A 12,800-nucleotide genomic window follows, 5' to 3' on the forward strand; every position below is an offset into this window, starting at 1 on the left:
TTCACACTGTATAATTATGATCTAAAGCAGCGATGCATATTTGCGCTTGTTTAAAAAACACCTCCATCCTTTGTTTGATCTGTTCTATTTTGTTTATATTTTATTCTATTTTTCAGTTGTTCTTGTAGTCCCTTGTTTGCTCAAGTGTAACTATTTTAAATTTACTATCAAATATTATATTTAAGTACGGAAACCATTACCACAGAGTAGTCGCTATTGGTAATGAAGATTTATAGGAATCACTTTCTATGAGAATTGTTGTGTAAATGTATCCATCTACGGGCTTATAGATACATTATTCTATTGCATATGTGCTACACAAAAATGATATCTTTAAGGAAAGAAATATATAAACCATTTTTATCTAATTAGTTTAATCATACATTCTTTTAGTCTATATATTGATTGGACAAATTTTCCAAGAATTAAAAAGTTATTTAAAATTACAATTATAACATATTGTGTTATACTTACTTTACGTAGTAATTTAATGCTCCCCCGTACTTGAGAAGAAGAAATCGTGATTCTGATAAACCACGTTGAGTTCGAAGTTCCTTCATACGCATTACTCTGACGTGTGGTGTCCAAAGAAGCTCTGAGTGTCCTGGACTCAATGTGTGGGCAAACGAAGTGTCCTTTATAGTAGTCATGTTGATTCGAGAATCAGTCCAAAAGAAGACCATATACAAATCAGCTTTCAAAGTCTGTAAGAACATGATTTAATCAGATTTAATATATAAAAACCATTATCAGATACAAGTATATACAACGTAAAATGATCTCATGTAACAATAACACCATAAACATTACTAGTTGTTTCTAACATAATTACCCTCCCCCGTTCTCAGTTCCCTCTAAATATTTCCTTTAGAAATGTGCTTCCCCTGCGAAACAAATTGAATATCCACGAAAGTAAATTCCAATCTGTTAAACGTTTTCTTTGTAGGGAAGGGAAAAGGCAAAATTATCACCGAAATGAGCTGATTTTGGCATGTTTGAGTAACGGATACTTTTATGTCACATGTTCCTAATTGGTGAGTGACGTCAATTGTCGACATTATGAAATCTATGGTGTATCAGGTTACTGAGTATTTGGCACATTCTTGTATAAATACCGAATATTCACCTTTCGTAGAACGTTCAGGATTAATACAAGTAATATTATTCTCCTGTTTCGCATTTTTCTTATCGTATGTAAAAGTAGTTAGCGTTCTATGAAGTTTGTCACCTGAGATTTTGACTGATATTATAATAATTATTAGTAGTTGGTTTTCCTCATATATGGTCTTTGATATGTTGATATTTGATACTTTGATGTTTCGAGACCAATGGTCAAATTGACAGTGTAAGTAAATTTCTACCTCTTCCGGTTTTAGCAGAGTATTATTGCTTAAGCTGCTACATTTTCATGAAATGCTGAACTGATCTATGATATTGTTGTTCACAATGTATTAAAGTTTGTTTTACGAAGATAAAGGTTGGAAATGCAAAGTTATTAATCTCTAACATTTTTAATTTCATAAATGTTTAGCAGACGAGTCATGGAACGGTAAGTACAATCCTCAAATTGCGTCTTGATATGTTTTACCGATTTTGCTCTATCAATATCAATAGTAAAACTAAAAGCACTAACAAATTCCTACCTCTTTTTGTGGTAGATAATGTGGGAAGAGACTGTATATATTTTCGAGCCCTTGAATGTATTCCAAAAATACTATTGTCGCTACCATTTACCTTTTCATATAGCAGTTAACGTTTACACCGGAAAAGACTGCTATCTAATACTCCTGTTTGAATAGAGACTTAAAAGAGAAGACCGAGCCTATTCTAGAAAAGCTGAATAGATAACGCTCCCCACAAAACATTTTTTTCGATATACAGTACTGTTTTTGTTCAGAAATATGTGGACATATAAAAGGAGGGACATAATCGTTCTATAAAATTTCCTGCACTTATGCATATCATAGTTAAATGTCTAATAATCACGTAGAGGAATTTAAGGAATTGCTTTTCATTCTACAAATTCTCTAATACAGAGTGGGATATTATAAGACTTTGTTGGGGAGAAAAGAAAGTGGTTAGAAAAAATGATTGTATGCTTTCGAAAAGTGTAATTGTCTACGAACTGGCAACATTGCATATCTGCACGCTAAACATGAGGAGAACGTCATATTCAGACAAGATTACCAGAATATTGTCACGGTAACGCTATGGAGCAGTGAGCGAACTTTAAATTCTGTTTAAAACTCGGAAAAAGTTGCAATTGATACCGTTTAATTCATGCGAGTATTTGGGAATGCTCGTTTGTCCACAGCATAGACATTTGGATGTTATCAGATTTAACAGTCGTATGGAAACAACTGAATATGAAGTAAGACCTGTCCGTCCAATTTCAGTGCACACGGAATATCTTATCACGAAAGTCGGAGAATGGCTTACAGAATATCCTTCTGTGACTGTATGACTATTGACAGAGAAGTTTGATATATATTCGTCATATTCCTATGCAAATTTTAGGCAAGACCTCGAATTGTGTTTCGCAAGTTGTCTGACCAACTGTGTTAACTATGCAATAAACTGTATTCATTATGGTAGGGAATTTCTGGAGACTGCTTAGAGGAATAGAAATTTTGTAAATGTTATTGTTTGAATAGTGGGAACATGGACTTTTCCTATGATTCAATATTAAAACATCAAAGTGCTTGATGAAAGTTGCAATTTTTTTCCACAAGAAAAACAAACAAGTTCGTTTCTAAAAGACGAAAGAGAATGTAATACTGTTTTGTTTTCACATCTGCATTGGAGATTACCATATCTTTTTCAGACAGTAAGTGCAAAGTTTTGTGTGTTTTAATACTAAACTTATTTAGGAGTTAATACTGAACTAATACGAAAAATGACGACATTTTTAAAGCTATAAAAATATGTGTTGACCTCAAAATTGGACATTCTGAAAACACTGAAAAATGTTGTCTCATTAGTTCTTTCTACCTTATTAGATTATCTGTTCCTTCAGTAATATATTTTGAAATTTATTGCATGTTGACAAGACTATTCCACACTTCCTACACTTTACGCTTTTTATTCTGTGTTTAATTATTGTTTTCGGTGTCTTGAAATTAAAGATTGGACGAATCAGATGTATTTTTGGACACAAAACATGGAATGATACATTGTTTTCTGGAGAGAAGATAACCAAATATATAATCTTATCTTGTGAACACTTCTATACAGAATGTATCGGAATGTTGACGAGAATTATCAGTGATATACATAAATATAAACAGACGCACTTCAGATATAAATACAGTAGCAGTATATATAAAACGAATTATATAATGGACGTTTTTTGTCTTGATGAATAACCAATCAGTGTCATTGAAACTTAGCAAACAGACAGTTAACTATGTAAATTAAAAAATTTAGGGAAGACTTCATGTTTCAGAAGCAATATACATATGTAGTATGATATAACATTACTGTAGCATATTTAGTACAAATTTCAAGAACATTGTTCATAGAGAAATGAAATAAAGTTGCTTTTAGTTTAACGTTCAGCAATTATCCCCTATAAGCCGAAGGATAAATTGTAAGATGTAAAATAAAAGTAAACGTTATTCAATTTCTATTGAAATAAAGGAGAATGAGTGCAAAATTAATTTAAATGATAATAAATTGTTCCTAACTGTGAAGCTATAGCCAGATTGAGCAGTCTTCAACTTAGAGGAGCGTTACGACAGTTAAAAGAAACATTGATTTTTTAAACCTAATATTTCCTACCTTATGAAGGTGAATGCAATCATTATATCGTGATATAATTATATGGTTTCAGAGATTCAAGTATAGAGCGCAGAGTTGGTGTACGTTAATATCCGCAAAGATTTATTTATGTTAGTGTCATGATAAATTTGAAAATTAGATGTTCCAAAATATGAATTTGTAATTATATTACACCAAATTGCAATTGAAGATTGCCTTGCTTAAGGCTCGTAAAATAAAATTCTGGAAACAATCAACCCAAATGTATTACGTGTTTATCAGTTCAATTTGACTTGAATAACCTTATGAATTATTATCACACTTAGCTGATAGGATAGAAAATTAATCTGCTATTATATTCTTGAGATTCTGAAAAATTCAAAAATGTGTCATTTTTCAAAATGTGTTATGTCTATTAGTATATTTTGGCTTCATTTCTTTCACATCTAGTTTGCTGTAAATCGCTTTGCAAAAAAGTCAATATATTCTAACTGGAAAGTTAGTGTATATCCATTAAAAATTACAGAAACTATCAAACGTTTTTATTTTCAATATCCTGAAACTGAAATATATTGAAATAGAGTAGCATACAAGTGAATGATTTCTAACTTTTTTGTGGATGAATTATAGATTGATTTATATATTTAATGGGCTCTAAGTCAGATATAGCTATTTTTCAAAGTGACCATACTAGAGACCAATATAGAGTATGTAACCCTTTCCATACGTTGAAAGTAAGCTCACATTATATCTGGATTTGAAACATGGAATAGAGAGTTCCAGAGAATCTTCTTTTTCTCCATTTCCGCGGTTGCAACTCAACTGCCATGTGTCAACGTTTCTGATTGAGTAATAAATTATAGATAGTTGCACTTAATATAATGTCTTTATGCACTATAGAAAAAGGAAATGAAGAAAATCTTTATGTTTGCTTAGATATGAGGAATATATTTTAAAATAACTACTAATGCCAAAAACATAACTAAATGTTAAAATATATATCTAAAAGTAGTGGATAAAGGACATTTTAAAAAATCACATTATTGCCACTTTCCTAAATTATGATATTCCCATTTTTGCTGGCAGAGCATCAATGCGGTTTCACATGGAAGCAGTGAGGCTTTTGTAGGTGCGACATAAACTTCGTGTACCACATCTACACACGCAAATAAATTCCTGTAAATTCTACTGAGGGGTTCTACGACCTCGGATCTGACGCTCAAATGCATCTCAAAAGTCTTGAATAAGGTAAAAGCGAATGAATTTGGGAATCTATGCAGGATTTAAATTCACCACTGTGCTTCCAGAACTACTAGAGCAACATGCTAATATTATGACATGGAAATATCCCTGAAAAATGCTATTTCGATCCGTAAATATATCCGACATAATTGAGTGTGTTGACCAGCGAGGACCTGCCGATAACTAGTAGGCGCCATAACGCCGTCCAACTTTGCCGTGGATAATCATGTGAAAGATCCTCAAATCGAATTGTAGCTACCGGGCTTGTTGGCATCTTACCGTGCACGTCTCTAACAGCTGCTATCCTGAATGACGATGGATTGTGTTAGAACCATCAATATGACGAAGACAATATTGAGATTCATCGCATAATCCAGCTTTTTGGGATTGTCCTTTGACGATGTACACATGATATTGCCATCACTACAGATGATACCGTGTGATTAACATTGGTACATGTGTGCGTGGTCAAAAGGAAAACCCCATATTTAACACTGCACGATGACATGTGTACTCAAGGACACTCGTAATTTGTCCACTATTAAATTATATTTAAGTTTGCTGTTAATTTTGACTAAGTTATTCTTGGGTCTAATATAAGTTCTATGTCTGGTTGAGACTTGTGTCCAACCTGAGCTGCCGGATAAGCCTCGGTAAATTCCAACGTCCGACATCTTTAATGAAATTTGGCTGCTGCAGGCCTAGTCTTTTGGTGCAGGTTTCACCGTCCTTTTCCTTCTGTTGGAGGACAAATGTCACAGCACATAGTGAACATCCTCAAGTCGTGCTGTTTTCGAGATAACCACTTCGAGCCATCGGATATATGATATTTATCAAATTCCACATTCACATTACAATCACAATTCTACAATTTATCACAGTTTTACGCACAAACACTACATGATTATCGAGTGAAATTCCTTCACCTTTCTCGAGCTTTCCAGCTGTACCTTGTCCCACTTATGTCATTCCAACGACTTCGTTCGAAAGGTAGATAGTGGTGATAATTCTTTATGAATCATTTTAAGTATTTTACTTAAACACTTTATTATCCTTATTCATATATACAACTTACAAATACTTCAAAATAACCAGCTTCGAGAATTGTGAACAAAATTTACTTTCTTATTTTCGTGTTGTATAATATTACGCTACGATATGCCAAGTTATTTGTACTTACACTTTCGCTATTATCAATGCTTGTGATTTCAATATATCTCAGAGCAAACTTCACCAACAGAGTGCTTCCTGCGAAAATACATTTTGTAGTAATGAAATTAATTTTTAATTATTTTGAGCACATAGGTTAAAGATAAAGATTACAGCATTAGTAGCTATAAATAAAATAAAAAATAAAGCATTAGTAGGTAACTAACTAACTTTATGGCTCACTGGACCTGGAGCATTGATTTTTGCCCTTAGTCCACTGAAAAAAGTTTCTACGTTGCATTCCTATTTCTGTGAGAACCTTTTAAACATTGTAATCCCATCTGCGCCTAAGTCTTCTAATGGTAGTTTTCCGATTGAATTTTCAGTAACAGTTAGAAAAATTCTTAATTTGTTACTTCCTGATTACATTGTGGTCGTGGTTGGTTGTGAACTCTTTTATTAAGATAATGCAGTAACTTTAATCTCATACGATTATCTTTTTCTCTCTCTTTCTCTCCCTCTATATTGCAGCTAGTCAGAACGACACATCCCCAATATGCTTAGCCAGACGGGATGCGACAGAGTTTAGGCATGAGCGCAGTAAACGACTGTAAGCAAATATATAACACCAAAAATAGCAATTAAATATTTTTGATTTTTAATTAAAACTAACCAAGAAAGAGAAAAAGACACATGCAAGTACAAATATTACATATATATGTATGAAATTGTACCCTTTAAGATTTACGTGCATAGCGTTCATCATCGGGCAAAAAGAGCCGGTGTTATCATCACAACTCAGATTATCCAAGTGAAGGATTCGAATCTGATGGATCTGATAGTAGTGTTAGGCGAGTTTATTCGCGTAGAGTTTCTAAACCCAAGCGTATTATTTAAGTAAGAGATTTGCAGTAGCTACCAAAGTATACAGGGCTCTCTGATAGTACAATTGCGCGCTCATATATCCAGAACTTGAAAGGAAAGGCTAGAGCTGTGGGTATATATGAGAACGATTTGGTTCACATTATCCTATGTCTTGTTGAATAAGTGACGAAAGAGTGGGTCGCGAATTATTCGAGAAAATTTGAAACTTTTGGTCAGTTTGAATAGGCGTTAATAGACACGTTTGATTCAGATACTATTGTCGCTAGCCAGATTGCTTCGGGCAGAAGCAGACGAATCGATCCAAAGACCCATGACAATGTTCGTAGATTTGCCACGAAAAATGAAATAGCTAGGCTTGGGAAGCCGGTGACAACATGACCATCCCCTCTGGTCTTTTTAAACTAGATTACCCTTACAACACTTGCTAATAATTCTCCATTTCCTTCTTATACAATTTTCGCGGTCTTACTTGCCACGTTTGTATTGGTTCGAAAATTCGTTTCAATATTTTATTCTCAAATACATTCAGTTTTCGTTATTTCCTCAAAGCAAAGGACCATATTCCATATCCATATAGCACAACAGGCATTATTATTGTTGTATTCTTTACAAGTTTCAAATTCCTCTACATAATTCGCAAAAAAAAGGTTTTTCACTTTGTAATAATATGAAGTTTCTGGTTTGAGTTCGAAATTTAATTTCTTCTTAGATATAGTTTTGTATGTTAACATTGACCCTAGATATTTGGAAGTATCCATTTTATATATTAAAATATTATTTGATACCTTGATGTATATAAAATTTTCAATATTACGGTCCTGGTGAATTTCAATGTTATTACTTTTCTAACCATTTACTTCCAATCCAACTCCCTGAGGGCCTTTAATAGTACGTCTGCATTTCTTTTTAATGTTTTCGTATCATATTCTATTATGTTTACTTAAACAGTGTACGATGATACCTAGTGAAAGTCATTCACATATAAGACCTAGCTACTGTATTTTATCTTATAACATACTCCATAACAAAGTTGAGATACATTGGAAAACTCGTCTCCTTCTCTCAGACCATGCTCCACTTGCATGCTTGTGTACAAGAATTTTCCTACTCGGCCTTTACTTTGGGAATCATTTAAGAATATTTTAATTAGTGTAAATAGCTGTTTAGATACAAAAACTCTTTAATAATGTTGTACAAAGTTTACATTCTTAAAATAACAAATAATTAATATACCAGGGTATTTTATACCTATTTTTTGTATTTGTCCAATAATAAACATCAAATAGAGAGTTAATGGATTTTCCTTAAACGGACATTGATAATCTCCAATAATTTCTTCTGCGTATTGCGTAACGTTTCTTAGCAAATTATTTGAGAGAATTTTATATACTTCACAGAAGGGAAATACCTCTAGAATTATTACAATGTATTTTGCAACCTTTCTTGTGAATTGAGAAAGAATTGATTCTTTCCACTCTTGTCTTTACTCCTCCTTGTTCCAGGTTAAGAAAACGAATTTCTCTATCTTGTTCCGTCTCTCTCTCTCTCAGTGAGAATTGTCCCGTCGGCTGTCTATAATATATCAGTGCGAGATTGATAGCGTTTCATAAATTAGTTGATGCTCTTATATTTGCCTAGAATGTTTTTCATTTTGCTATGATCTTCAAGTTGATTAATTTTAGCTTTCAAAAAATTTCGTTTCTTTCTTTCAAAACGTTTGGAATTTTACTGCCTCCTGTCTAAGTTACGGGACAGCTTTTTACATAGGAACCTTCAACGGGGTTTATACTCCCTTTAAACATTACTGTAGGGTCAAAGTATTATATATATACTATAGTGTATACATATATATTATATTGTCGTAAGCTCCCATAACGAAATAATATTTCTCAGTGCAACGTCTATCACAGAAAAGGTACTGAATTGGAAGCATCCTTAATGTGCAGATAATTCTCGAATTAATTGAGTTACACAACCAAGTTAAGTCTAATGTTAGCTACATGCTTACACTCCACAGTTAATTAATGTGATGTTTTTTGTTATTCTTCCAAGTGCAATACTTAAATGATATATGTGTGTGCATAAGTCTCGAATACACAAGCGTTGTTTTAAAGAGAAAAAAATAATAAGATTTTTTTCCGAATTTAAGAGATGGAGACAAAGCAAAATACAGTGGAAAATTGTATCTCTTGAAATTTTGCTCCAACTCAACAACAGTTGGTGCGTAAGAGGTAGAGTATTAACTACGAATGCCGCCATTGCTTCATTATCTTTTGTCGTATTTCAGGGCGGTCACAATAACTGCGTGGGCTTGTCTATCCTATCATGTAGTCGGACAGTGGCTTGCGTGGGCTTTTCAAAAGGAATACTCAGGTACTGTAGGATATTCCTGTAGGAAAGCTATTAGCAGTAGGTTAGAAAGAAGTTATTAGGGTAAATGAAATGATCAATAAAACTTATGGTCAACCAAATTACATGATATAATAAGAATTGAGTTTTCTCAGGGTGCTACAACCTTTGTATTTAGTTAGATTTTCAAGTTCGTGCATACATCATGTGCGTATGGGCTCCATGACTTTATGTTAAAAGCACTCTAGTTCTGGAGTAATTTTTTCTCAGTTGCTTCAAATCAAAGGAAAAAGCTACAATGTTGTGCACTTATTCCTGTAAAGATCTGTACTCCCCGAGTACATTTTTAGTCGTATTGTGATCGAAATTAGATTTACTGACACGTTGCTATCCAAAGCTACCAATTGTTTCTGAAAGAAGCTTCCACAAACAACGTACCAAAACGTTAACTACCAACGATATATCGAATATTACCTTAGTTTAAACTTAGAACAACATACACGTTGCATAATAAAATATCAGGTGCACATGTAGTAATGTCATCTTATTCTTAATATTTAGTTATATACAATTAATAATCATGGGCCTTATGCAGAGTCGTTCTGACACGTGATAAGTGCCATACTAAGGAGTTCGTCTAGCATATGTTTCCTGCAGTACTCAGGTCTTTAGCATGACGCTAATTATACGTCAAAACGACTCTGCATAAGGCCCAATATGATTAAATAAATAAGTCACTTAGTCGTTCTACACAGAGAAAAATCCGTTCTCCAGACAGCAGTATATTGTACAAATATACGGTATCACCTTGCTTACTATAAAAATCAGTACGGAGCATACGTTATCCGTATGCTACATAGGCACTGCCCTTGCCGTTGCAGGATGTCTGACATCTAACAGTTTTCCGTGTATCGTATGCATATACTTATGTTACCTTCATCTGTTATATACGTCCATTTGTATATGAGATCCTGACCGCCTACAATGTTTCATACGGAAAGTACGTATAGACGGAACACTTATACAGAATGTATTTATATGCGTTATACATGCACACTTATACATGCATTTTCAGTTATACGTCTGATGTACGTTAAGTCCAAAAACTACAGGAATTACGCATGTAACCTATCTTTTTAAGTACGCCACATACATTTTTCTCAGTGTACATCTCTGAAAAGTACGTTTTCTTAATGATAGATTAAGAATGGCTTGTATCACGTAAATGTTAACGATATAAGTGAACGTATGGAGAATGAAGTATCGGAACATTTTCTTGTGTATGGGACCAGCAATTCTAAATTTTTTGCATTATGTTTGATACTTCCTTTCCTAATTTTAATTATTACATATATTCATTTGAGCAAACAAGTGAAACTGATTGGTACACCACTAATAATCTGCTAGCTTAGCATTCTGTCCAGCTGAATAAGTTAGAAATGGTATAAAGGTTAGTTGGTATTTTTACAAAATAACCATACAAAATAAAAGGTATAAATTTTTAATGGAGAGTATTATTACCGTTCTCTCCTGGAGGAAATATGAATTTGTCATAATCTTCAGGCAACGAAAAGAATCGAACTTGTGCTGAAACCTTAGAAGCTGGAATCATGGCGAACAAACAGAGGATAGGACTCATGAACATCCCATGGCTGTACATTCTGCAAACGAAGAAAAATCAGTTGCAATAAACTATTAGCTGAGGAGTAAGTGGATAAAAACCAATTGAAAACTTCTACAAAATTGTCACTAAAAGTACAGTTGCATAAACATATGGTTTTCAGTTCTATGCTTGTATGTTTTCTGTCACCTCTTTTAAACACGCCGTCTGATCTACCAATAAGTACCACATATTTTATTGCATAAGTATTGAATAATGAGAAAATTATTAAAGTTACAGTTTATTATTAATTATGATTGAAGAATAATAAGTGAGCAAAGAAAGAATGAATGGCTTAAAATGAAACAGAAATTCTTATTAATACTGAAAATTTTCATGAGCTGCCCATGAAATCGGGTAGTGGTTATCAGGGACAAAATATCTATAGTTTGAGAGAAAAATTCAAACGTAATGCACGGACGGTATCAAAAATTCAAGGGATTGGCGAGGAATCATACCAAAGCCTGGAAGAATTTAAAGAAAAAATAAAGTTCAGAATGTTAAAAAGAGTTAGTAGGAAACACGTAGTAAATACATGAAAAGATCGTAAATGACTATTTGGAGATGACGTTCAACATCACTTGAAGGACACAACCGAACTTTTAGCTAAAATACGCGTGAAGAACTACATAATTATGATGATTAAATAATAAAAGATATGAATATACGAGATTAATTCCAATCAAGGACAAACTAGTCTTGCAATTATCAGCATAATGTTTTAGAACAATCTATGAAGGGTACCTGGCAATTACTTGTATTTTTTCTATAAAACTGCTGAATCAGTTCATCATTAACATGAAATTCAAAAGAAAATCTCAACTGATCATGGTGCAACTTTTGATAATGGTACATAAATGAGTAAATCCTACTGAGTGTGTGTTTTTTAAACACTTAATCCTTAAAATACAGTAATTAAATGGCATCACTTTTCTTTGGCATGAAATACTTAAGGAGATTACTGAATTGCTAGAAAGGTAAGGATTCATACGCGTAAATAAACAAATCTCACAAGCTATATCTAACGTCAGTAGTACGTTGTTATCAAATTCTTTGTTTTTTTCTTTATTTTTACACTGTCTTGATTTCTACTTATATAATGCTGTTGTTACCTTCGCTACACGATAAAGTTTAGAGTCTTTCGTACTGAAATAGATAAAGTAATTTACTGAAGAAGGCAAAATAAGAAGCATGTTAACAATTAGTGGATTTATAAGTAACAAATGAACTGTACATTATTAGGGCAAAGCTATACATTTCAAGCCATGAGACTACACAAGAGGAATACAAATGTCTTTAAGGAATGCTTTTCAGGACTACACACTATTTTTTGTAATTTGCATTGTTTCAATAGGCTGCTGATTTCTTTGCCTTTATATAAAGTGTATAGAAATAATAATGATTTTAACAATGACACGTGGTAAAGTACTAGTAACTTCTTTCAATGAACCGGCTTGTCAAAATTACATAAGGATACGTCATAAGTCTTGCAATATTCTGGTACAGGATATATCAAATTTATTATATTAGAATGAAAACATTCAAAGTATGCCTCCTCGTATTGCACTGTCTGCGGCCACCTTGTTTATTGATTCTATGTCGATACCACGTCTTTTACTTTACAGGCAAAATACATATACAACTTTTGTTGTTAGCGAAGGAGCGTAATGTCAGAAAGTGAGCCGTAGACCGAAATAATTAGAAACTTTATAAGAGCAAATTCAGAACTATATCCGAGATATGGCATCAATGGAGG

General features: G+C 33.1%; 1 protein-coding gene across 1 annotated transcript in view; it reads right to left on the reverse strand.

The window, feature by feature from the left end:
* Positions 1 to 11,044, reverse strand: part of LOC145681787 (gamma-aminobutyric acid receptor subunit pi-like) — a 42,019-nt gene extending 30,975 nt beyond the window's left edge. The window contains exons 1-3 of the mRNA XM_081753397.1: positions 10,906 to 11,044; positions 6,182 to 6,249; positions 475 to 704 (exon numbers count right to left, since the gene is read on the reverse strand). Of these exons, the coding sequence (XP_081609523.1) occupies positions 475 to 704; positions 6,182 to 6,249; positions 10,906 to 11,044 (437 nt within the window). The remainder of the gene's footprint in view (positions 1 to 474; positions 705 to 6,181; positions 6,250 to 10,905) is intronic.
* Between the last annotated feature and the right edge of the window lie 1,756 nt (positions 11,045 to 12,800).

This window comes from Thermobia domestica, chromosome 3, assembly GCF_964235325.1.
Source record: "Thermobia domestica chromosome 3, izTheDome1.hap1.1, whole genome shotgun sequence".
In the NCBI taxonomy this organism is placed as follows: Eukaryota; Metazoa; Arthropoda; class Insecta; order Zygentoma; family Lepismatidae; genus Thermobia; species Thermobia domestica.